The sequence below is a fragment of the Bufo gargarizans genome, chromosome 1 (assembly GCF_014858855.1).
Source record: "Bufo gargarizans isolate SCDJY-AF-19 chromosome 1, ASM1485885v1, whole genome shotgun sequence".
Classification (NCBI taxonomy): domain Eukaryota; kingdom Metazoa; phylum Chordata; class Amphibia; order Anura; family Bufonidae; genus Bufo; species Bufo gargarizans.
Genome location: NC_058080.1, coordinates 378,716,153 through 378,742,703, shown reverse-complemented (window position 1 = coordinate 378,742,703; position 26,551 = coordinate 378,716,153). Strand labels below are relative to the sequence as shown.

General features: G+C 42.9%; 1 protein-coding gene across 4 annotated transcripts in view; it reads right to left on the bottom strand.

The window, feature by feature from the left end:
• The window catches only part of USE1 (unconventional SNARE in the ER 1), a 103,805-nt gene that overhangs the window by 16,270 nt on the left and 60,984 nt on the right, over positions 1-26,551 (bottom strand). For all 4 annotated transcript variants that reach the window (XM_044285097.1, XM_044285106.1, XM_044285116.1 and 1 more), the window contains exon 4: positions 1,315-1,467. In XM_044285097.1, coding sequence (XP_044141032.1) covers positions 1,315-1,467 — 153 coding nt within the window. The remainder of the gene's footprint in view (positions 1-1,314; positions 1,468-26,551) is intronic.

Sequence of the window (26,551 nt, the reverse complement as noted above, 5' to 3'; positions counted from 1 at the left end):
TTAACTTGTGATCACCTGATCGCTTCTCTCATTGACTGCAATGATTTAACATTACAGCCTATGGGAGTTTCACTATGTTCCTATGGAGCCCTGCCACTGCACTTCCATAGGCCTGAAGCTGCGATAGCAACTGAATGGCTCCACTTGATCAAAGCCATAGTTGGAATTGGCCTCATCATCTAAAGGGTTAAATGTCTATGATTAGCGTTCTCACTGATCATGGACAATGCCTCCAGGTGTCTACTATGTAAAACAGCTGGCAGCTGAGCGGGAGGCATCTTTAAAGCCCTGACTCGCACCGTACATGTATAGCACAAGTCGTGAAGTGGTTAAGGAGGGTGAATTCGCCATCTGCCAGCCCACTGGCGCCCGGCCCTCATTCGTTATCGTACAGGAAGAAAAAGCTTTAACAAAGGTCCCCAAGCCTGCTAGAAGTAATAGGTATTAAGTATTCCAAAGCTTTATATATGCAGTGAAGTGCTCACAGCTTCAAGTCCCCAAGACATAACTATATGTGATAAAAACAAGCCCTTATACAAATATGTCAATGGAAAAATAAAAAGGTTACTGCTCTAGGAATGTGAATATCAGGATAAAAATACACCTACCTGAAGACCTGAATTAGGATGATGCGAGTATACTGCAATAGCCCCTCTATCAGACAAAGACTGACTGTATCATAAACTATTATGATGCAGTCAGTTTGGGTCTGGGGAGCCGTTGTCGGCCTGGGAGATTAGGCGGACACATAGACCGTATTTTCCAGGCTGACCACAGTCATGTGAGTCAGCCCTTACAGAGACTCGGAGTCAAGAAGGCTTTGTGGTTCTGCCCACCTAGATGTGCCACAGAAGGGAATGCTACATATGGCGCCATATTAAATGCCATGAAAATGATATTATTTGAATATTATATGCAAATGCACACATAGATGTTCAGTGATTCAGTAAAAGCACATCCTGAATTATAATTTGTGATTTGGATTACTTTTATGTAACGAATTCTATTAAAGGTTAGACTTGTACCTGTACATTGCTTAGCACTTGGTTTCTGTGCAGACTACATAAGGCCATGTTTGCAAGATGTGCCTATAGGCAAACAGGCTGATCTAATACATTTATATTCACATTTTCAAGTTGATGAGGTAAAAAGACATCACACCAAGAAATGAGATTAGCTCTAGATTATCCAGATGGATGGCGCAGCACATACAACTAATTACATGTGTTGAGACCTAAATACCAATCATTGCTAATGCGTGTTTAGGAGATACTTCCTGTCATCAGGCATTGCTACGAGCATCCTAGCTCTTACCTTTTCCAACAGCTCGTTCCTCATCTCCCCAGTGTAACGTGCTTGTGTCTGAAGATGGACAGTCTTGGTCACTGGTGTTCGTTCTTTGCTGATTGTAGGTGTGCGCCCCGGAGCAAGAAACTGATTAGCCAAGGCTTTTTCAGTAGGTGAGGGCTGCAGACAAAGAACACATGTGATTACTGAATGAGCCCTAATCTAATAAATCAGTGCACAATCTATTCTCCCCGGTTAGCCACACTCGTAATAATACAGAGAATCTAATAATCAAAGACACAAGTAGTAAATGTATGGAAAAAAATATATATATTTAAGCTGGGTTTTATTTACCCCCTTCCAGCAACAGCTAGTTTGGACCAAATGCAGAATCCCCATTTTTCATATCCGACATGTCACTTCATATGGTAATAACTTTGGAGCACTTTTATTTATCCAAGCAATTCTGAGACAGTTTTCCTGTGACACTTCATGTTAGTGGTGAATTTAAGTCAATATATTTTACATTTATGTATTAAAAAATGCTAAATGTACAGAAAATTTAGAAATTTTCTAAATTTGAATTTCTCTGCTTTTAAGACAGTTAGTGAGTGATTTCTTGCAAAATAATTATCAACATTCCCCATATGTCTACTTTATGCTGGTATCATTTTGTAAATGTCATTTTATGTTATTGGGACATAAAAAAAAAAAAAAAAAAAAAGCTTCCAAAATTCTAAACGACTTTAAGGACCAATTCAGTTCTTGAAGCCACTACATATCCTCTAAATTATTCAAAACTAATTTTTGAAACTTTGTTAGGGTGCAGTCACACAACTGTATGTATTTTACCCCACAAAATGGCCAAGAATAGGACATATTCTATCTTTTTTGCGGGACTGCGGAACAGACATACAGATGTTATTGTTTTTTTGCACACAGATAGAAATAGATGGGTCTGTGTGCAATCTGAAAAAATACGGATTGGATGAGGACCAGTAATACAGTTGTGTGAATGGGGCCTTAACCCTCAAGGTGTTCCACAGGAATAAAAAAAATATATATATTTTTATTTTTTCTGCAGATTTTCCATTCTAATCCATTTGTTCCTGTAAGGGCTCATGCACACGACTGTATGCCCTCCGAGACATACGGTCCGTGAGCGGGCCATATGTCCTGGAGCGGCATACATTGCGCCGGGGCTATTATCCCGCACTCATAATATCATATGAGTGTGGGACAATAGCCCCGTGGACGGCCCGATGCGCACAGCATCCTAGCAACCTAGGATGCTGTGCGTTCCCGTGCGCACGATGTATGCCACTCCGGGACATATGGCCCGCTCACAGACCGTATGTCTCGGAGGGCATACGGTCGTGTGCATGAGCCCTAATCAAGGGTTAACAATAAAAACCTCAATCTATTAACCTAATTCTGCAGTTTTTTCATAAATACCCCATATGTGATTGCAAATCTCTTCATGGTCACACGGCAGGGCTCAGAAGGAAAGGTGCACAATATTGTTTTTGAAGGGCAGATTTTGCTTGAATGGTTTTAGGGTGCCATGTCACATTTGAAAAGACTGTTAGGTATCCCTAGAAAGGAAATCCTCAAAAAATGACCAATTTTGGAAACTACACCCCTCAAGTAATTGATCAAGGGGTGCAGTGAATGCTTTGACCCAACAAACATTTCATAGAATTTAGAAACACTTGGTTGATTTGAAAATGAAAATTACATTTTATTTCCAATAAAATGTTGCTTTAGGGTACTTTCACACTTGCGGCAGGACGGATCCGGCAGGCTGTTCACCCTGTCGGATCCGTCCTTCCGCTGTTTCGCCGTGCCGCAGCTGTACGGCAGTTCATGGTCAGAGGCCGCCGGACTAAAAAGTCGGACATGCAGGACTTTTAGCTTTCGCTGTGCTGCGCCGGACGGCCGCCCCCGTCCCCATTATAGTCAATGGGGACGGAGCGGCGGTCCAGCGGCACTGCAAAACAGCGGAAGGACGGATCCAACAGGGTGAACAGCCTGCCGGATCCGTCCTGCCGCAAGTGTGAAAGTACCCTAAGGCTACTTTCACACTGCCGTTTCAGGGTCTGCCTGTGAGATCCGTTTCAAGGCTCTCACAAGCGGCCCAAATGGATCAGTTCAGCCCCAATGCATTCTGAATGGATAAGGATCCGCTCAGAATGCATCAGTTTGCTTCCGTTCAGCCTCCATTCCGCTCTGGAGGCGGACACCAAAATGCTGCTTGCAGCGTTTTGATGTCCGTCTGACGAAACTGAGCCAAACGGATCCGTCCTGACTTACAATGCAAGTCAATGGGGACGGATCCGTTTTTAGTAACACAATATGGTGCAATTGAAAACGGATCCGCCTCCCATTGACTTTCAATGTAAGTCAACACTGATCCGTTTGCATGATCATGAACAAAAAAAATAATTTTGGGGGGTTCATGGTAATGCAAACTGATCCGTTCTGAACAGATATAAGAGTTTGCATTATAGGTGCGGATCCGTCTGTGCAGATACCAGACGGGTCCGCACCTAAACGCAGGTGTGAAAGTACCCTTAGCCCCAAAGTTATCATTTTCACAAAGGGTAACAGAAGAAAATGCACCCTACAATTTGTTATGCATTTTTCCTGAATACACCATCCCATATGTGGTCATAAACTGCTGTTTGGGTACATGGTAGCATTCAGAAGGGAAGGAGTGGCATATGGATTTTCTAACATGGAATTGTTTTTAAGAGGCCATAACAGTTTTATTGTTTTGTTGACTGAGCTGTGTGAGGGCTTGTTTGTTGCTGGCCAAGCTGTAGTGCTTTTGGTACCCTTTTGGGGTATAAATAACTTTTAAATAGCTTTTTATACCATCTTTAGGAAGTGAGGTGGGCAAAAATTGCAATTCTGTCTGTGTTTTTATAGGGTTCTCCATGTGGTATATATGATATAATAATTTTATTCTGTGGGTCAGATGATGCAGTCAGGTTACAGTGCAGCACAGGACGAAGAAGTCAAGGGAGCATAACTGCTGCAGAGACCACCGGCCTGGAGAGGCGCAGTGGAGCAGAAGAGGTAAGTGAAGTTACTTATTTAAAGGTCTGATCTGAGGTCTAATGGGGGTCTGGCATGGAAGTCTGATCTGACATCTGCCATGGAGGTCTGATGGGGTATGGCATGGAGATGTGATGGGGGTCTGGCATGGAGGTCCGATCTGAAGTATACTGGGGGTCTGGCATGGAGTTCTAATCTAAGGGTCTTTTTTTTTTCATTATCTACTACTTTTGCAGCATATAATCACTTTTTTTTATTTAAAAAGGATTTTTATGAAACTATAAAGTCATTGCATATTTTGCATCGCCATATACTAGAATTTTTTTTTTTTTTATCAATTTAACTGTGAGGTCTTATTTTTATTTTTTGAGGGATGGGCTATATATGGGATACATATTAGGGTTGGGCGATATACCGGTGTTGGCGGTATACCGCGATATTAAGAAACAGCGATATGGCGATATCGCCGTTTCCTAATAACCGCAGTATTTTTTTACATCATCGAAGCGGTCATGTGCGCTGACCCTCCCTGCATAATTACATGCCAATTGCTGCCCGCAGCAGCCGCCCAGGCTCCTCCTCGCTGGCTCCCATGGTGCAGTCTCCGCCCACCGACGTCTAACGTCGGAATCAGATGACACCCGGGCGAGGCCGCTGAGGCTGAGCAGCGCAGTACAGGAGCGATTGGCGGGAAAGTCTCTGAACTTAGTCCCACTCCGTCCGACCCCCACAGAATTCACTTCGCCTGTGGAGAGAGACCCTATATATTACAGCTGCTGGACGGGCTGGCCCCGGCCGTGATTAAAGGTGTAATGTCTCTGTCCATCAGATGACCTGCAGCCCTGTCCGACACTGGCCTACTGAGTCCTTCATGCCTTCCTGCATGCAACTAGCTGCACGGACCGCACTACACATTGAAATAGCAGCAAGGAGGCAGGGAATGAACCATCATGAGTCCCTCCCTCCCCCATGACATGACCAACAAAAGGAATTACTTTATGGTGGTGGCAGGCAGGTCACACAGGTGGCCATAAGACATGGAAGACTGTAATGTCTCCTGTTGTGGTGTTGTGGCTGCTGTTCCCATACTGTAATGTCTCCTTGTGGCTGCTGCCCCCATACTGTAATGTCTCCTTGTGGCTGCTGCCCCCATACTGTAATGTCTCCTTGTGGCTGCTGCCCCCATACTGTAATGTCTCCTTGTGGCTGCTGCCCCATACTGTAATGTCTCCTTGTGGCTGCTGCCCCGGCGGACAGTGCTCCAACACTGCCATACAGTATAACAACTAACGTCTCCAAGTTGTGGCTGCCTGCTAACAGGGTGCTAACTAGAAAGCCAAAGCACTTAGACAGCCAGACATGACTCCACTGTTCATTTCTAGGCTTTACTAGCACTGTGCCAAAAGCAAAGAACGGAAAAAAGTACAGCAGTCAAATCATGTCATTTCCAACTTTAGTAAAAGAGAAAGTCACAATTTTATTTAATACAGAATAATGTAATTAGCAAATTTCTAAAATACTTAATTTAAAACATCTGCTTGTACCCACCTGCCAACTTTATTCGCCCCCTCCCCCGGAATAGATCACATGTTAGATTACTATGCAAACAGGTGGTATTTATCCATGTATACTTGCGTGCCCAACAAAAGGGTAGTTAGAAAAGGGGGGCTCGTGGCCTGAGGAAAGTTTAAAAGTGGCTGACTCATCAGGAGTGGGGTCCGGATCAATCTGGCGTCGGTATCGCAAATGTGAGCAAGCGAAACGCTCAGTTTACAGTACCCGCCAGAAGAACAGAGCGTCACGTGACACACGTGGTCATGTTATCCAGGTCACGTGGGGGCGTGTCGGCCGTCACGTGACCGGAATCCACGTAACGGGAAAACTATGCCGGCAAGAAGGTCAAGTAAGAAGCACGCCCATATGTTAGTAAGGGCAAAGCATAAGATCACGTGAAGGAAAAGAGGAGATCACATGACATGTATACTAGACATATTCAAATGAATAAATAGAAAAGAAGAGGAGGGGGAAAAAAAAGACAGGCATCAGAATGACACTGCAAAAAAGTAGATATAAAATATTAATGTAAAATGCAACATTAGTGGTAGAAAAAAAGGCTGGATAAATATATAGATCAAGATTTCGGAGCTATTTATATGTTTATTTAATGAGCTGGCTAGAAACTCACGATTTTTTCATAAAAAAAAATAAAAATACACAATAATATGAAGCACGTAAATTCAACACATTCATTAAGTCCCAAGAGTGTTATAGTGTTAAGAGTATAGATCAGGCATGTCCAAACTGCGGCCCTCCAGCTGTTGCAAAACTACAACTCCCAGCATGCCCTAATAGCTGTAAGCTATCCAGGCATGCTGGGAGTTGTAGTTTTGAAACAGCTGGAGGGCCACAGTTTGGATATGCCTGGTATAGATCCATCTTGACTCTTTGTTTCAACATTCTGTCAAGCTCACCGCCTCTAATGGAGCTTTTAATTGTTTTGATCATGTAGAAACATACTGATTTGGTGTAACCAGCGTGGCATAGCCATGCATGTCTTGCAAGTGGTTTATCCCGTTTATTGCGTATATCGCTAATATGTTCGAGAATTATTTTCTTAAAAATTCTGCATGTCTTTCCCACGCATTTTAGTCCGCATTCACAAGGTAGACAACTCCTATAGTGTTGCAATTTGCAAAGGTACGAGCTCTGTATATTTTATTTTCAGAGCTCTTGGTAAAAGTATCACCCACAGAAATGAAGGAGAATGCTTTGCATTCGCCACATTTAAAAGTACCCATCTTTCTATTAGATAGCCAGGTGTTTTTCTCGGGGGTCTCAAAGTGACTATGTACAAATGTATCTCCTACACTACGTCCTCGTCTGAATGTAATTGACGGATTATCCGGGAGAAATTTTTCCAGATCTGGATTGGATTTAATTACTGACCAATACCGTCCTAGAATCTTACGGATATGTTGAGATTCTGTATCATAAGTTCCAATAATTCTAATCACTTCTAGTGCATCACTCTTCTTTTTAGGTTGAAGTAGAGAGGATTGATCTATAGAATTAGCAGCATTCCATGCTTCATAGAGGCATGAGTTGGGGTAACCTCTTTGTTTGATGCGGTAAAAAAGTTTGCTTCCTGTGTAAAATCCCCTTGATCCGAGCAGTTTCTACGAACTCTCAGAAACTGCCCCTTTGGTATACCTTTTTTTTACAGACCTATGTGATTAGAATTCAATTCACCCATAAAGAGTTTGAAATCTGTTTCCGTCCCAGACCACAAAAGTAGTATATCGTCTATGAATCTAGACCATAAGGTAATGAATGTATCTGGTACAATGGGTTAAGGAGTCTGAGAAAACTACAGTGTCTTCCCACCAGCCCAGGAGCAAATTAGCGTAGGTTGTTGCACAAGGGCTAACCATCGCGGTGCCCCTGAGCTGGTGGTAAAACCGATCAAACTAAATAATTATGAGTGAGTATAAAATTGAGTAATTGAATAACGAAATGGTTATGATAACAGAGATTATTGGATTTGGAATCCAGAAAGTATTTAACTGTGCCAAGCCTTTATTGTGGGGGATGGATGTATATAGAGACTCCACGTCAATTGAAGCTAACCACATATTTGGTTCAATGATTATACCCTCGAGTAGTTTAAGAAGATCGGTAGTGTCTCGTAGATACGAGGGTAAGGCTTCAACAAAAGGACAAAGTATCTGATCGATATATGTACCAGCATGTTGGGTCAGACTATTCCTCACACTAGCGGACGTCCCTTGAGAGGATTTAATCCCTTGTGAATCTTTGGAAGAGCATAAAAGGTAGCCATTTTCGGGAAAGTGCAAGATAGTCAAATTCCTTCCGATCAATCAATTTACCCTTAAGGGCTTCCTGCAGTATCTGGGATAATTCAAGAGAATTTTTTTTTGTAGGGACCATTTTGAGTAGCTCATAGCTCCTGCTATCAGATAAGAGGGATAAACACATGTCCCTATATCATTGGAGAGTAAGGTCAACTATATTACCTCCCTTGTCCGAGGGCTTAATCACAATGTTTTAATTCCTACTTTGTTGTAGAGCATCCATTTCTGCAGAAGTATAGTTTTTCTGGACTCGAGTTGGTTCATTCCGTTCCAGATCTCTGATCACTGACCTTAAAAATACAAACCGGATTCCAAAAATGTTGGGACACTAAACAAATTGTGAATAAAAACTGAATGCAATGATGTGGAGATGGCAAATGTCAATATTTTATTTGTAATAGAACGTAGATGACAGATCAAACGTTTAATCCGAGTAAATGTATCATTTTAAAGGAAAAATACGTTGATTCAAATTTTCACGGTGTCAACAAATCCCCAAAAAGTTGGGACAAGTAGCAATAAGAGGCTGGAAAAAGTAAATTTGAGCATAATGAAGAGCTGGAAGACCAATTAACACTAATTAGGTCAATTGGCAACATGATTGGGTATAAAAAGAGCTTCTCAGAGTGGCAGTGTCTCTCAGAAGCCAAGATGGGTAGAGGATCACCAATTCCCACAATGTTGCGCAGAAAGATAGTGGAGCAATATCAGAAAGGTGTTACCCAGCGAAAAATTGCAAAGACTTTGCATCTATCATCAACTGTGCATAACATCATCCGAAGATTCAGAGAATCTGGAACAATCTCTGTGCGTAAGGGTCAAGGCCGTAAAAACAATACTGGATGCCCGTGATCTCCGGGCCCTTAAACGACACTGCGCCACAAACAGGAATGCTACTGTAAAGGAAATCACAGAATGGGCTCAGGAATACTTCCAGAAACCATTGTCAGTGAACACAATCCACCGTGCCATCCGCCGTTGCCAGCTGAAACTCTACAGTGCAAAGAAGAAGCCATTTCTAAGCAAGATCCACAAGCTCAGGCGTTTTCACAGGGCCAGGGATCATTTAAAATGGAATGTGGCAAAATGGAAGACTGTTCTGTGGTCAGACGAGTCACGATTCAAAGTTCTTTTTGGAAATCTGGGACGCCATGTCATCCAGACCAAAGAGGACAAGGACAACCCAAGTTGTTATCAACGCTCAGTTCAGAAGCCTGCATCTCTGGGGGGCGTGGCCGGACCAGCATGGAGTGAGGACGCAAGATCACAGTGCTCCTGCAGAATCCTGTGAAAAATCCTACATTCACCTGGCATCATCGGAATATTTTGAGCTCATTCATTACACCTTGGATCCCCCCCATACTCAGGGACACTCTGACGGCGGCTGGTCTGTGGTATGCTGGCTGAAGCGCTGTGGATGCCGACAGATTGAAGGAGAGGAGCGGACGGGCGCGAGCTGAGGAGAGTGTGGAGCGGGGCAGAGACGTGTTACGCTGCAAGGCTTGAGGTGCAGGTACGGCTGGCTAACTGTGGCGGACTGCCTACCTGAGACTGCTGCCGATTCCCGCTGAGGTCTTGGGTCGGACAGTCGCGGCGTGAAGGAGCCGCGCGGCGGGCGCCATCTTGTGCACAGTGTGTGCAGGGACGCTCCTCTCTGTATCAGTTCACGGAGTGGACGGAACGATCTGTGTCTCCCTCCGATACTGCTCCCACTGGTCTCCTGGGCCCTGCGGAGATAACCCTGTTAGGGTCTCCTATTCATGACAGCCGCAAAGTTCACTGCAGTCTCTATGACAGTTTAGTGGGGGTGCTGGTGCACTTATCTCCCCCTGAGGACTGTGACCATATCTAGCAGATTACTTGGCTGAGTAGCAGGTCCTGCTGAATGTAATAAAGGCTTATCCTGGATTGTTGCTCGAGTGTTGAACCCCAGCAGAGTTTTACAGTACTGGTGGACTATTTCTATGGGCCGCAAAACTTCTTCTGTGGCTCCATCATCTGTTAAGCGTGTCATGGACGCCATGAGCCAGACAGAACAGGAGAGTGAGGGGTCTCCTGTCCCAGGTGCCTCTGCTGAAGCCTCTCAAATTATGAAAGCCATAGCTGCATGTCAAGCTGCTCTTACATCAAAAATAGATCATTTACAGTCTGACCTCAGCTGTTTGCGACATGATTTTGACAAAATACGTGAGAGGACCTCTGCAGTGGAGCAGAGAGTTAGTGATGTGGAGGATGCATCCAGAGCGGTTGGGAATGATACCAGGCAGCTGCTGCAACAGGTACAGATGCTGCAGGCCAGGGCGGAGGACGCTGAGAACCGCAATAGACGCAACAACGTTCGTATCCTGGGCTTGCCGGAGCGAGCAGAGGGATCTACCCCAGAGACTTTTGCGGAACAGCTCATAAAAGAAGTGTTACACCCCATCTCACTTTCCAGTTGCTTTGTTATAGAAAGGGCCCATCGAATACCAACCAGGCCCTTACCGCCGGGCTCCCCTGCTAGACCTTTCATCATGACGATCCTGAACTACAGGGACAGAGACGCTATTTTGCTAGCTGCTTGGCTGAAGGGGAATGTCAGCTATGAGAATGCCCGTTTGTCCTTTTATCCGGACTTTACTGCAGAGGTTCAAAAGTAAAGGAAGCAGTTTGCTGAAGTTCGAGCGAGGTTGAGGGAAAAAAACTTGAAATACGCCATGATTTACCCTTCTCGCTTGAGGGTTCAAGATGGTGAAACAGTCCGTTTTTTTAATACTCCTGAAGAGGCTTCTGAATGGATTGAGAGACATCTAAATGCAGGGCCTCGCCGTTGAGGGTCTATAGTATAGTGATGGCAGCTGGAGCAAATATTACCTGATTACATGTTGAATTGTTCTGCTGGTAAAGATGGTTGGGGGAGGGGGGGAGAAGCTGATGTAAATGCACCATTACTTCTCTTGTTTAATTCCCTACTCTTTGATGTTATCTATTGACCAGATGTTTCATTTCATATTGCTATGCCGGGTGACAGCACCCTGTTTGACTATGCACTGTTGTAGTTAGATTTCTATACTTCCTTTCTATCACTAAAGTACCTATAGGGTATGTATGTTCTAATGAGTTAGGGTAGGTTCTCGTACCCAAGAGTTGGTAGTTTGGGGAATCAGGCTCAACCGTGTTCAGTAGCATTGGGCAGGGTGGGTTGGGGAGGTGGGGGGTGGGTGGGAGGAAGAGAGTTCTATGGATGGGGGGTTCTTGGATGCGGTTTGTGTGTGTGTGTGATTGTGCCTTCATTGGTCGGAGAGCATGGAGTTGCTATCGCTGGAAGGATAAATGGCGGTAATTAAGCTACTTTCGTGGAATGTTCGAGGTCTGAATGATAAGATTAAGCGATCTTTGGTGTTTAATTATCTGAAGAGATATAATCCTGACATAATGTTGTTACAAGAAACGCACCTGCAGGGCCAGAAAGTTCTAGCTCTGCGGCGCCCATGGATAGGTCCCACATATCATGCGGTGTACTCAAACCATGCTAGAGGCGTGTCTATTTTAGTTGCTAAGAGTCTTCCGTTTCAAATACTGTCTGTACAACTGGATCCTTATGGGAGATATGTGATTTTGCATGCCTGTGTCAGAGGCCTACAGTACCTAATTGTGGGACTTTATATTCCTCCGCCATTCCGCAGAGAGGTCCTAGACCTAATCACTGCTAAAATAGCAGGATTTCCTACACTGCCCTATATTATCATGGGTGACTATAATGCCACTCTAGATCCTATAAGAGATAGAAGGGTTCCCCAGGCCTCGCACAACAGTGTACTATCGCATTGGGCTGGTACTTATGATTTAGTGGAGACGTGGCGCTATTTCCACCCCACAGATGCACAGTTCTCTTGTTATTCGGTGTCTACGGGCTCACTCTCTCGTATAGATCTAGCCTTTGTTAGCAGAGATTTATCTCACTATATTAGGTCCAGTGAATATCTACCGAGAGGAGTTTCAGATCATGCCCCCCTCCTTCTGATTCTGTCACAGCCACTGGCTTCGACTGATAAGCAGTGGCGGCTAAACCCGATGTGGCTCGAGGTGCTACCCGTGGCGAGTGAGTGCCTGGATGCAGTGGGGAACTATTGGGTAGAAAATGAAGGGTCTACAAATCCTCTGGTGGAATGGGATGCTTTTAAGTCAGTAATGAGGGGGGTATTGATTGCGGCTATTGCAACGCATAGGAAGGAACTGAATATTAAGCGGATAAAACTAGAGGTGGAGCTAGCTGATAAGGAGAGGTCATATATACTAGATCCGTGCTCTGAGTCAGACTCTATGGCTGGAGGCTCAACGGAGGTTTACTTTGCATTTAACTGAGTATACTGAGAAGAAACTTTTAAACCAGAAGCAGTCTATTTTCTCAGATGGTGATAAATGTGGCAGGGCATTGGCATACTTGTCTAGATCGGAGACTCAACAAACGGTAGTGGCGGGAATTCTGGATGATCAGGGGCTCTTATTGAGGGAGCCTAGAGATGTCTGCCGACAGTTTGCCTCCTATTATGAGACACTATATGCTCCCAAGATCTTGTGCACTCCAGAAGAAATTGCTGATTTCTTAGCAGGTATTAATATTCCTTCTTTAGATAGTGATAATAGAGGGGCCCTGGCGGCAGACATATCCGACCTAGAGATTGAGATGGCCATTAGTTCCTTAGCGACTAAGAAAACCCCGGGGCCTGATGGATTTCCCGCAGAGTGGTATAAACGGTTTTCCAAAGACCTGGTTAGCAGATTTGGAAAGCTGTTGAGGTATGCGCTGGAGAGCGGCTCGCTGCCTCCGTCCTTTCTGGAGGCAACGATAGTAGTGATTCACAAGTCGGGGAAACCACCTGAGCAGTGTAGCTCTTATCGACCTATCTCGCTTTTAAATCTTGATGTCAAGATCTTTGCGAAGGTATTGGCGTTAAGGTTGAGGGGAGTAGTTCTCTCCTTGGTTGGGGTTGATCAATCAGGTTTTATGCCAGGGAAAACCACGGATATTAATTTAAGGAGATTGTTCACTAACCTCCAGGTCAAGCATAACAGAGGTATGAGGGCTCTTGCGTCCTTAGACAACGAAAAAGCCTTCGATTCAGTGGAATGGGAATTTATGTGGGCAGTGCTGTCTAGAATGGGCTTTCCAGAGAAATTTATGTGCTGGTTACAACTGCTCTATAGGTCCCCTTCGGCGAGAGTCAGGGTAAATGGGTATACATCGGACTCCTTCCCCTTGGGTAGAGGCACTAGACAGGGTTGCCCTCTCTCCCCCCTGCTATTTGCACTAATCATGGAGCCTTTGTCAATACTCATTTCCTCTAACTCAGGTATAGAAGGTTGGGAAATAGCTGGAATATCAGAAAAGCTGTCATTGTATGCGGATGACATGTTTGTTTACCTGGCCGACTCAGGGAAGTCCTTGGACACCCTTTTGAAGGTTGTTGATCATTTTGGTAGCTTTTCAGGCCTCCGAGTAAATTGGGCTAAGTCTAGTCTCTGTCTGGTTGATGACGTTGACCCAGCTCGCATATCGGTGAACAATAAGCTTTAAGTTGTGGAGCAATTTACCTATTTGGGGATTATTGTTCATAAGGAGGTGGGAAAATTCTATGATTTGAACGTTGTTCCAACGGTGCAATCTGTTACGCGAAAGTTAGAGGCTTGGGAAAACCTTCCTTTAACTCTGATCGGGCGTATCAATGTTGTAAAAATGATTCTTCTCCCAAAACTATTGCATTTATATAGGGCTGCCCCAGTGTTGCTCCCCAAGAGACATTTTGCTACTTTAGATAGTGTGATTGCTCCCTTTCTTTGGAATAAGTCTTCTCCCAGAATAGCGAGATCTACCCTCCAGGCGTCTTGCCTGCGGGGAGGGCTTGCCTTACCAAACCTGTATATGTATTATGTGGCGGTTCAGCTGAGTTATGCGGCGTGGTGGGTAAGGGCTGACTCGGGTAATCCGGCGGTAGTCTTAGAGGCAGCTTTGTTGGGGTCTTATGAGGCACTTACGAACCTGGTGTATAGGAGGGGGGCTAGATCTACAGGGCATTACACACAATCGATGGCTGCTGTGGTGCAGATGTGGGTAAAATGGGGTCAGAGGTGTAACCCTGAAGAGAAGGATATCATTTGGTCACCATATTTGCCTCTGTGGAGAAATGGAGTGCTTCCGGAGCTGTTCTCCTTAATGGAGTTTGAGTTTTGGCCTCAGAGGGGGGTGCGTTACCTTACCCAGCTGTATGACAAGGGCCTCTTTAGAACCTTTGCTAGTTTGAAACAAGAATTTAATTTGCCCCAGTGCTGTTTATTCAGATATTTTCAACTCAGGCATGCCTGTCAGGCTCAGTTTGGTAGAGAACCTTTAAATCTGAAGTGTAGTCCCATTGAGGCGGCGATTAGGAGGGTTCTTTTGGTCAAACCGGTGTCGACCCTGTATGCGTCCCTGATGTCGTTGCAGGACTCCCCCATAGATAGGGCATTTGTTAGATGGAAAAGGGATATTGGAAATCTAGAAGATGCACATGTTAAAGAATTTAGCTGTACATGGAGATCTACAGTGGTAAGTGCTAGGGATCAATTGATTCAGGTTAAGTGGCTTCATAGGATCTATTATACTCCTGCAAGGTTATTTAAAATGGGGAAATTGCCAAACCCTCACTGCACTAGATGTGGACATGAAAATGGTTGTTTTTTACATATGGTTTGGCAGTGTCCGATTATTCATGGCTTCTGGGAGGAGGTTCATAAATACTTGAATGATAAACTGGGCTTTCCTAATGTTTGTACTGAGCTCACTGGTTTGTTGGGGGTAGTTAATGAGATCGTTCCCACTAAATTTGGCAGAAAGCTGTATAGAGTACTCTTATATTATGCTAGGAAGGTTATCCTTCTTAACTGGAAACATCCTAAGTTTCCTACGGTGCAACAATGGGTGCGCTTAGTTAATGCTGATCTCGAACTATATAAATTTGTGTATGAGAAAAGAGGGACCCCTGACCGCTTTATGGAGATATGGGACCCGTGGATTGGTGCTCAAACTTTGGTACCATAGATGATTGTAAAGGGGGAATAATAATCACCAATATTATGCGAATATCGATAATTAATATTCATAAATAGGAGGAGCCGTCTAGTGATGACTCCGCCTATTTATGCCTTTATATAATAACAACACAATACTTTTGCTATGCTTTACACTAATCACTAATGCTAGCTGCATGCGCCTTACTAACTCGCTACCGCTAACAAGTACACGCTACACAAAGGGTACAAATATAACGGTATTTATTTAACACACTAAGCACGCAATACACTAACAATACACAGCACTACACATATACAATAACTACACTACACGTTCCCAAATTCCACCCACAAACTAACTATACAATACACACATACAAGTAATATTAACAACCCACCCCACCTGACTAATTCTATCCCTATGGGGTGCGACAAGGGTAGACGGTGGTCTTACAGGGGTGTAAGCCAACCACAAACACTAAGGATTAACAATGGGGTGGTGATATCAGAACTGTACAGCAATGCAGGGGATAAATACCCTGCAAGTGTACAGTGAGGGGGGGGGGGGTGGCAGGGTTTAAGCAGGGGTTAATGGATTAGGGACATCAGGGGCACAGAATCAGGGCCACCAGGGTCCTGGCAGGGAAGGGGTTAAACACTCAGGGGTATGAGACCAGCAGGGGAGCTGGGGTGGCAGGGAAGAGGTTAAACAGTAGGGTTAATCAGGGGTAACAAGGGGCAGCATGGGGTCTGGGATACAAAGGGTTAGGATAGTGGTAGGGAAATAAGGGGGGTGAATATGGTTGGCACTGCAAGGGAGGTACAATGCCATGCCAGCGTATACTCAGCCATCTCCAGGGCCAAATGGGCCTCTCTTCCTTCAGGCAGCAGTCCTCATGTGTCTCTGGATCTAGTCTGGTTGCCAAGCGAGACCTGTTCCTTTGTCTTGGACTGATATATAAGTCACTCTCACCCCCCCCCCCCCTTTCCAGGGGTGTGACATCATCGTGTGCGTGTGACGGAATGCATGCACTCAGATTGCAGCAGACAACTGGCTGGCCCCCTGAGGCTCACAGCACCACACGCCCAGCCATGTCACAAACACAAGGTGGGGCCGCATAGTAAATAGGCTGGGGGGGGGGGGGGCTCCATGGCTGGGGGACATAACTGGCCACATGCATATAAGACAATTGGGGCATATCTATATATACCCAACTCTAATGTAAGTATAAATGGACATGTGTGCAGCATACAGACATATCCACATATACAGACATAACACTATGACCTTCCCCCCTCTGGCCATACAGGGCCAATATATATATGTATATATATGTATATACGCACATATGCACAATTATACACATATACATAGTACATATATATATCCACATCTATAAACACATACACATACAAAACCGGGGGTATGAATGGGCAGCAATAAGCCCACATACATACTGTCATGCAGTCACCAGTGTATATACATAAAGACATGTGTGCAAATACATACACACATATCTATATATACACACACACTCTCATATACCTGGGGCATCACATACAGGGGACATACATATGTCCCCACTGGCCATACAGGAAATATATATCCCTATTGGCCATATAAAGGGGCCCATATATATCAAAGAAGGGGCAGATACATATATATGTCCTCCTGATAATATATATACACATATATAAGTGGGCTATATATATATATATATATATATATATGTCATAAGGGGCCACAGCCATATATATATTATAAGGGGCACGGTCTAAAGGAGGCACATATTTCCCACAGGGGCCATCATGAGCCCTGGGATCCCAGGGCAGACGTGCGCAGATGCTGGGCACATCTGCGCACATCGTCCCATGATGCTGTGGTTAATGTATGCACATATATACCATACATGCCCGCACGTGTTTGCAGGCATGCATGGATATATATGCATACGTCTCAACCCTTCCTCAACAATGATGGACTGTTTGTTTCCGACCAATGAAGGTGTGTGTGACTGAGTGTGTGAGTGAGCAGTACCTCTTACTATCCTTAAAAAATACATAATGTGTTGGGTATGGTTTCTCCTCAACCTGATATTTTCTTCAGACCCGATTGTGGGTCATGAGGAGCGGTCATGATTGTTCCCATGTCTATGATTTGTACTGGACTCGATTGATGATTGTCTGTATTGATGTGCTGTTATGCTTTTTGTTAAATCAATTAATAAAAAGATACTATTAAAAAAAGAAGCCTGCATCTCTGATAGTATGGGGTTGCATGAGTGTGTGTGGCATGGGCAGCTTGCATGTCTGGAAAGGCACCATCAATGCAGAAAAATATATTCAGGTTCTAGAACAACATATGCTCCCATCCAGACGTCATCTCTTTCAGGGAAGACCCTGCATTTTTCAACAAGATAATGCCAGACCACATTCTGCATCAATCACAACATCATGGCTGCATAGGAGAAGGATCCAGGTACTGAAATGGCCAGTCTGCAGTCCAGATCTTTTACCTATAGAGAACATTTGGCGCATCATAAAGAGGAAGGTGCAACAAAGAAGGCCCAAGACGATTGAACAGTTAGAGGCCTGTATTAAACAAGAATGGGAGAGCATTCCTATTTCTAAACTTGAGAAACTGGTCTCCTCTGTCCCCAGATGTCTGTTGAGTGTTGTAAGAAGGGGAGATGCCACACAGTGGTGAAAATGGCCTTGTCCCAACTTTTGGGGGATTTGTTGACACCATGAAATTCTGATTCAACATATTTTTCCCCTTAAAATGGTACATTTTCTCAGTTTAAACTTTTGTGATTTATGTTCTATTCTGAATAAAATATTAGAAGTTGGCACCTCCACATCATTGCATTCAGTTTTTATTCACGATTTGTATAGTGTCCCAACTTTTTGGGAATCCGGTTTGTAAGTCAATATTGGCCTCCCCAATGTCTTCGTAGTGCATTTTAGTAATCTTCTTTCTAAAAGTTGTAAATGAACCCTGTCCCTTAGGATGATTGCTTTCATCAAGTAGTTGTACAGGATCATCAAAGCCCTGTAGATCACTTAATTCCAATCCTAGCTCAAAGCATCTTTTTTTTATCAGATGAAGAAAGATCTTATGCCACCGCAATTTTCTAGTAAAAAGATGAAGATCCTTTACCCATGCAAAAAGATTAAAGGGGATGGTTGGTACATACAGTACAGACCAAAAGTTTGGACACACCTTCTCATTCAAAGAGTTTTCTTTATTTTCATGACCATGAAAATTGTAGATTCAAACTGAAGGCATCAAAACTATGAATTAACACATGTGGAATTATATACATAACAAAAGTGTGTGAAACAACTGAAAATATGTCATATTCTAGGTTCTTCAAAGTAGCCACCTTTTGCTTTAATTACTGCTTTGCACACTCTTGGCATTCTCTTGATGAGCTTCAAGAGGTAGTCACCTGAAATGTTTTTCACTTCACAGGTGTGCCCTGTCAGGTTTAATAAGTGGGATTTCTTGCCTTAAAATAGGGTTGGGACCAGCAGTTGCGTTATGGAGAAGTCAGGTGGATACACAGCTGATAGTCCTAGTGAATAGACTGTTAGAATTTGTATTATGGCAAGAAAAAAATCAGCTAAACGAGTGGCTATCATTACTTTAAGAAATGAAGGTCCGTCAGTCTGAAAAATTGGGAAAACTTTGAAAGTGTCCCCAAGTGAAGTCACAAAAACCATCAAGCGCTACAAAGAAACTGGCTCACATGCGGACCGCCCCAGGAAAGGAAGACCAAGAGTCACCTCTGCCGCGGAAGATGAGTTCACCCGAGTCACCAGCCTCAGAAATCGCAAGTTAACAGCAGCTCAGATTAGAGACCAGGTCAATGCCACACAGAGTCTAGCAGCAGACACATCTCTAGAACAACTGTTAAGAGGAAACTGTGTGAATCAGGCCTTCATTGTAGAATATCTGCTAGGAAACCACTGCTAAGGACAGGCAACAAGCAGAAGAAACTTGTTTGGGCTAAAGAACACAAGGAATGGACATTAGACCAGTGGAAATCTGTGCTTTGGTCTGATGAGTCCAAATTTGAGATCTTTGGTTCCAACCACCGTGTCTTTGTGCGACGCAGAAAAGGTGAACGGATGGACTCTACATGCCTGGTCCCCACCGTGAAGCATGGAGGAGGAGGTGTGATGGTGTGGGGGTGCTTTGCTGGTGACACTGTTGGGGATTTATTCAAAATTGAAGGCATACTGAACCAGCATGGCTACCACAGCATCTTGCAGCGGCATGCTATTCCATCCGGTTTGCGTTTAGTTGGACCATCATTTATTTTTTAACAGGACAATGACCCCAAACACACCTCCAGACTGTGTAAGGGCTATTTGACCATGAAGGAGAGTGATGGGGTGCTGCGCCAGATGACCTGGCCTCCACAGTCACCGGACCTGAACCCAATCGAGATGGTTTGGGGTGAGCTGGACCGCAGAGTGAAGGCAAAAGGGCCAACAAGTGCTAAGCATCTCTGGGAACTCCTTCAAGACTGTTGGAAGACCATTTCAGGTGACTACCTCTTGAAGCTCATCAAGAGAATGCCAAGAGTGTGCAAAGCAGTAATCAAAGCAAAAGGTGGCTACAATGAAGAACCTATAATATGATATATTTTAAGTTGTTTCAAACTTTATTGTTATGTATATAATTCCACATGTGTTAATTCATAGTTTTGATGCCTTCAGGGTGAATCGACAATTTTCATAGTCATGAAAATAAAGAAAACAGTTTGAATGAGGTGTGTCCAAACTTTTGGTCTGTACTGTATATCGATCAGATACTTTGTCCTTTTGTTGAAGCCTTACCCTCGTATCTACGAGACACTACCGACGTTCTTAAACCACTCGACTGTATAACCATTGAACCAAATACGTGGTTGGCTTCAATTGACATGGAGTCATATACATCCATCCCCCACAATAAAGACCTGGCAGCAGTCAAATACTTTCTGGATTCCAGATCCAATGATCTCTGTGATCATAACCATTTCGTGATTCAATTACTCAATTTTACACTCACTCATAATTATTTTGTGTTTGATAATCGGGTTAACCACCAGTTCAGGGCACCGCGATGGGTAGCCCTTGTGCACCAACCTATGCTAATTTGCTCCTGTGCTGGTGGGAAGACACTGTAGTATTCTTAGACTCCCTAACCCATTGTACAAGATACATTACCTAGATTCATAGACGATATACTATTTTTGTGGTCTGGAACAGAAACCAATTTCAAACTCTTTATGGGTGAATTGAATTCTAAAATCACATAGGTCTGTATTTTACATCCGAACTTCAACAAGATTCCTTAACATTTTTGGATACGCGTATTGAAAGGGGGGAGAACAATTCCATAAAGACAACTTTGTATCGAAAGAAAACATCAACTAATAGCCTTTAAGTTGGGATAGTTTTCACCCCAGATCACTTAAAAAAGGTATACCAAAGGGGCAGTTTCTAAGAGTTCGTAGAAACTGCTCGGATCAAGGGGATTTTACGCAGGAAGCATCCAAACTTTTTTACCACTTCAATCAAAGAGGATACCCCAACTCATGCCTCTATGAAGCATGGAATGCTGCTAATTCCTTAGATTGATCCTCTCTACTTCAGCCTAAAAAGAAGAGTGATTAGAAATATTGGAACTTATGATACTTAATCTCAACAGATCTGTGAGTCTAGGACGGAATTTGTCACTAATTAAAATCATCCAAACCTGGAAAAATTTCTTCCGGATAATCCGGAAATTACATTCAGACTAGGACGTAGTGTAGGAGATACACTTGTACATAGTCACTTTGAGACCCCTGAGAAAAACACATGGCTAATAGAAAGACGGGTTATTTTAAAATGTGGTAAATGCAAAGCATGCTCCTTCATTGCTGTGGGCGATACTTTTACCAAGAGCTCTGAAAATAAAACATACAGAGCTCGTACCTTTGCAAATTGCAACCCTATAGGAGTTGTCTACCTTGCACAATGTGAATGCAGACTAAAATGCATGGAGAAGACATGCAGAATGTTTAAGAAAATAATTCTCGATCATAATAAACGGGATAAACCACTTGCAAGACATGCATGGCTATGCCACGCTGGTTACACCAAATCAGTAGGTTTCTCCATGATCGAAACAATTAAAAGCTCCATTAGAGGCGGTGAGCTTGACAGAATCTTAAAAGAAAAAAAGAGTCAAGATTGATCTATACTCCTATAATTGACCAGTCCATCATCTGTTTATGTGGGCCCTTTTTTTCTTTTATCTACTTTTAATATTATTGTGTATTTTAAAAAAATTTAATATCGGGAGTTTCTAGCTAGCTCCCATAGAAATAGATAAAAGTGGCCCTCATTAAATAAACAAATAGCTCCATAATCTTGATCTATATATTTATATAGCTTATTTTTCTACCACCAATGTTACATTTTACATGAATATTTTATATCAACTTTTTTGCAGTATCGTTCTAGTACTAGTGATGCCTGTCTATCTTCCCCCCCCCCTCTTGTTTTCTATTTATTCATTTGAATATGTCTAGTATACATGTCATGTGATCGCCTCTTTTCCTTCACGTGATCTTATGCTTTGCCCTTACTAAACATATGGGTGTGCTTCCTATGCGACCTTCTTGCCGGCATAGTTTTCACGTGACTGCCGACACATGACCGTGTGTGTCACGTGACACGCTGTTCTTCTGGTGGGTAGTATAAACTGAGCGTTCCGCTTGCTCACATTTGCAATACCACCGCAGATGCCAGATCGATCCGGACCCCTCTCCTGATGAGTCAGCCACTTTAAACTATCTTCAGGCCACCGAGCCCCCCCTTTTCTAACTACCCTTTTGTTGGGCACGCAAGTATACATGGATAAATACCATCTGTTTGCACAGTAATCTAATGTGATCTATACTGGGGGGGGGGGGGGGGGATAAGTTGGCACTCTATGTATTTATACTTTCAAAAAGTTGGCATTTTATATATATCTCATTTTGTTTTGTCTCTCTCACTACAACCCCTTTTTGATATATTCTTTACATATTTATTCCACTCTAAGGATAACTATCAATCTATCTGGAGACATTTTTGTTCATGTTCTCCCACTAAGCCAAAGGTGTCGCCTGATGAGCCCTGTGATTGAATGGGCATTGGCACAGGGACAGTATTATTAAGAATAATTTTACATCTTTGCAAGGCATCATGTGTGATGCTTGTGATGAATTCTACATAAGGAGTTGATACGCTGTATCTTTGGTAGATTATATTTCTTGAGGTATACATTTATTTTTATTATTTTTGGCACTTATGGTAGTCTACTTACTAATTTTGCTATATGCCAACTTATATTAGTTGGCTTTCCATCCCTTTATCAGGGCCATTCTAGGGTGTATAGGAGGTTCCTGATATGGAATCACCCCTATCGGGGCAGCTATTCCGTTTTGTAGGCAGGGTATGGATTATAGGCTGAGACTTAGGAACAGAATCCCAGATATCAACCAGTCAACACCCGTGCCTAATCACTCCCCCAATTATCATTATTAACTTTTGGATATTTTTGTCACAATTTATTTTTCTTTATTTATTTGTTTACCTGTGGGTTATTTTAATATAACTAGATTAAAGGCTATGTTTTAATGGTGGCAATCTGTGAGTAGTTTATTCATGCACCATTTATGTGGATTAGACCTTCTGGCAGGTTATAGTCTTAGCTGTAAATAAATATATCAATCTGCTCAGCTCCTCCTGCTCTATAACATGCTGCACTTCATTTTGTGGTGCCAAGTTCTCTTTAAGTTAAGAAAGCAGTACAAAATAGCGGACTTTACACACACTACTCAAAAATTCTTAATTCCCGTATTTTTCCATAAAGATACACGATCTGTTAATAATTGTTGTTGTTAACTTCTCATCTTCCAGTGCTTTTGCCAGACATTCTTCATGCATGACTTGGTATGTCTCAACTTTATTGTTAATGCTATCTGATTTATTAACTTCATTCTGATTTGGAAATTCAACATCAAAGTAAAAACAAAGATACCTGTACAAGACTTTGGAAACAGACTAAGGACTAATACACATGGCCGTTGCCCGGCCGTGGACATATTGCGGCCCGCAATACAGTGGCACCGGCCGTGTGCACCCCGCACACAAACTCCTGCACTTGAATGGGTACGCAATCCGGGAGATGCGGTGTGGAACTTAGGCATAGATCGGAAGCCCACGGAAGCACTACAGAGTGCTTCTGTGGGTTTTCTGTCCGTGCCAGCGCACGGCAAAAATATTGTGCATGCACTACTTTTTAGCAGTGCGGACCGTTGGATGTGGATCGCCGACCCCATGCAAGTAAATGGGTCCACAATCCGCATGCGACTGCCCCACGGTCGGTGCCAGTGCATTGTGTACCGATGATAGGTCATCAATATCTGAACGGTGGGTGTCAGACACCCAGCACTCCTGACAATCAGCTGTTTGAAGAGGAGGTGGCACTACATCCTCTCAAGCTCTGTCAGTTTGGATGGAGGCTGTTGGTGGACAACCAGAGAACACTTTCCAAACCAGGGAAACTAGCTGATTCTCCTCCTAACTTCTGACAGGTATTATTACTAAATAACAATCTTAAGCTATATTCTAAAATAATTGCTTTTCCACTCCAGGCATTCTTATTTCCTTACTTTTCCCAGACTAGGTGGGATTTGTATTGGGGTGGCAATGTAGGGATGGGACTGTATACCACCCTTACAAATACAGTTTTAGCTTCTGGCTTCATGTCTCGGATGTCACAGGTCAGTGATTCCTGCTGTTGCCTCATACTTTTGCTTTTACAATAGTCTCTTAGCAGAAAAGCTCAGGACTTCACCTGATGTCCATTGGGTGGTAGTGGGTGCTTGGACTCATGTCATTGGATTGTATGCTGATGACCTGTTTCTGTCAAATCTCTGGAATCATCTTTTAATACAGATATGTCTATTCTCAGGGAATTCTAATGTGTTTTACTATAAACTTGAAGGGGTTGTCTGGGTTCAGAGCTAAACCCAGACATAAGCTTCCCTTCACTCATTTAGCCTGTATGAGTGAAAGATCAGAGCATTTCTTGCTCCGATGCTGCCCCTTGCCCTGCGCTGCCTCACACAGGGCAAGGGCCTTTTCTTCAATGTCAGTGTTTCACAGGCTAGGGCAGCGCTAAAGACAGCCCCATTAGTGTCGGTGATGTCACTAGGATCACTGCTAGGTAGAAGCCTCCGCCTATAATATTCAGAAAAAGCCGGGTACATCATCGGCTGTAAATAAACAGCCCTTGTTCTGCACTATGCAGCGCAGGGCAAAGGGAAGCATCGGAGCTAGAAATGCTCCGATGTTCCACTCATACATGCTAAATGAGTTAAGGGGAGCTTATGTCCAGGTCCAGCTCTGAACGCGGACAACCCCTTTTATGTGTCACAGCCCATTCTATTCTTGGAACATATAACAAATGAGGTAGTTGTCCCATCTCGCCGTTTCCCTGGGTAGCTAGCCTTATGGAAACAGCCGAGCAGCATTGCAGTGAATGCGAGTTACACAAATAACGGATCAATCAAGCTATGCTGCTTCAGTAACTCCAGGAGCTTTTGCATCAGATACGTAATGGGACCCATTTTTGGTTTAGCATTTTTCTTTTTGCCTCCTCACGTTCCAATAGCCATAACTTTTTTAATTTTCCATTCAGCCATATTTCATATGGCTCATATTCCATATGAGGGCTTATTTTTGCAGCACAAGTTGTATTTTTTAAGGGCACCATTTAATTTACCATGTCTGTTATTGGTAAATGGGGAAAAAATTCTTTGTGGGGTTAAATAAATAAATAAATAAAAATAAACACACAAAAAACACAATTCCTCCAAAGTTTTTTGGGGGTTTTGACATCACGGTGTTCACTGTGTACTAAAAATGACATGGCGTCCTTATTTAGTGGCTCAATTTGAATATGGCTATACTAAACTTGTATAGTTATTACTTCTAAGTAAAAATCTTTGAAAAAAATCAAAACATATTCTGACAGCCATAAGTTTTGTATATTTCTGTCCATAGATCTGTATGAGGGCTTTTTGCAGAACGAACTGTAGTTTTTATTGGTACCTTTTTTGTGGTATCTATGACTTTTTGATCACTGTTATTGACTTTTTTTTGGGGGGGGGGGGACAAGATGACTATAAAATGGTAAATGTTTTTATATATTTTATTAGTTCAGACATTTTGAGATACAGCAATACTTAATATGTTTTTTTGTTGTTTATATATTTTTATATCTAAAATTGGGAAATGGGTAGGATTTATACTTTTAACCTTTTTTTAAATATATTTTTTATTTTAGAATAATTACTTTTAACCCCCTTGGGGGCTAGAACCTTGTCCCATTAACCTTAATGGAGATCTATTAGGGTGAAGGGGATTATGACTCTCTACGCACAACTTAGCAGGGTGCTTACCATAGCAGGCCGGGGAAGCTTCAGAAGCGTCCAGGCTGCCATGGTAACCAATCGGAGCTTTGCGACTGCAGGGGCTCCGATCTTAACCCTTTCATGACCAAGGGTCATTGATGCCCCCGTGTCCAGGTCAAAATTTACAAATCTGACATGCGTCACTTTATGTGGTAATAGCTTTGGAACACTTTTACTTATCCATGCCATTCTGAGATTGTTTTCTCGTGACACATTGTACTTCATGATAGTCATATATTTGAGTCAATATATTTCACCTTTATTTATGAAAAAATCCCAAATTTGCAAACAATTTGGAAAAATTCTCAATTTTCCAAATTTCAATTTCTCTGCTTCTAAAACAGAAAGTCATACCTAATAAAATATTTATTACTTAACATTCCCCACATGTCTACTTTATGTTGGCATCATTTTGGAAATGTCATTTTATTTTTTTAGGACGTTAGAAGGCTTAGAAGCAATTCTTAAGAAAATTTCCAAAACCCACTTTTTAAAGGACCAGTTCAGGTCTGAAGTCACTTTGTGGGGCTTACATAGTGGAAACCCCCATAAATGACCCCATTGTAGAAACGACACCCCTCAAGTTACTCAAAACTGATTTTACAAACTTTGTTAACCCTTTAGGCGTTCCACAAGAAATAAAGGAAAATGGAGATGAAATTTCAAAATTTCACTTTTTGGGCAGATTTTCCATTTATAATTTTTTTTTCTTTAACACATTGAGCGTTAACAGCCAAACAAAACTCAATATTTATTACCCTGATTCCGCGGTTTACATAAACACCCCACATGTGG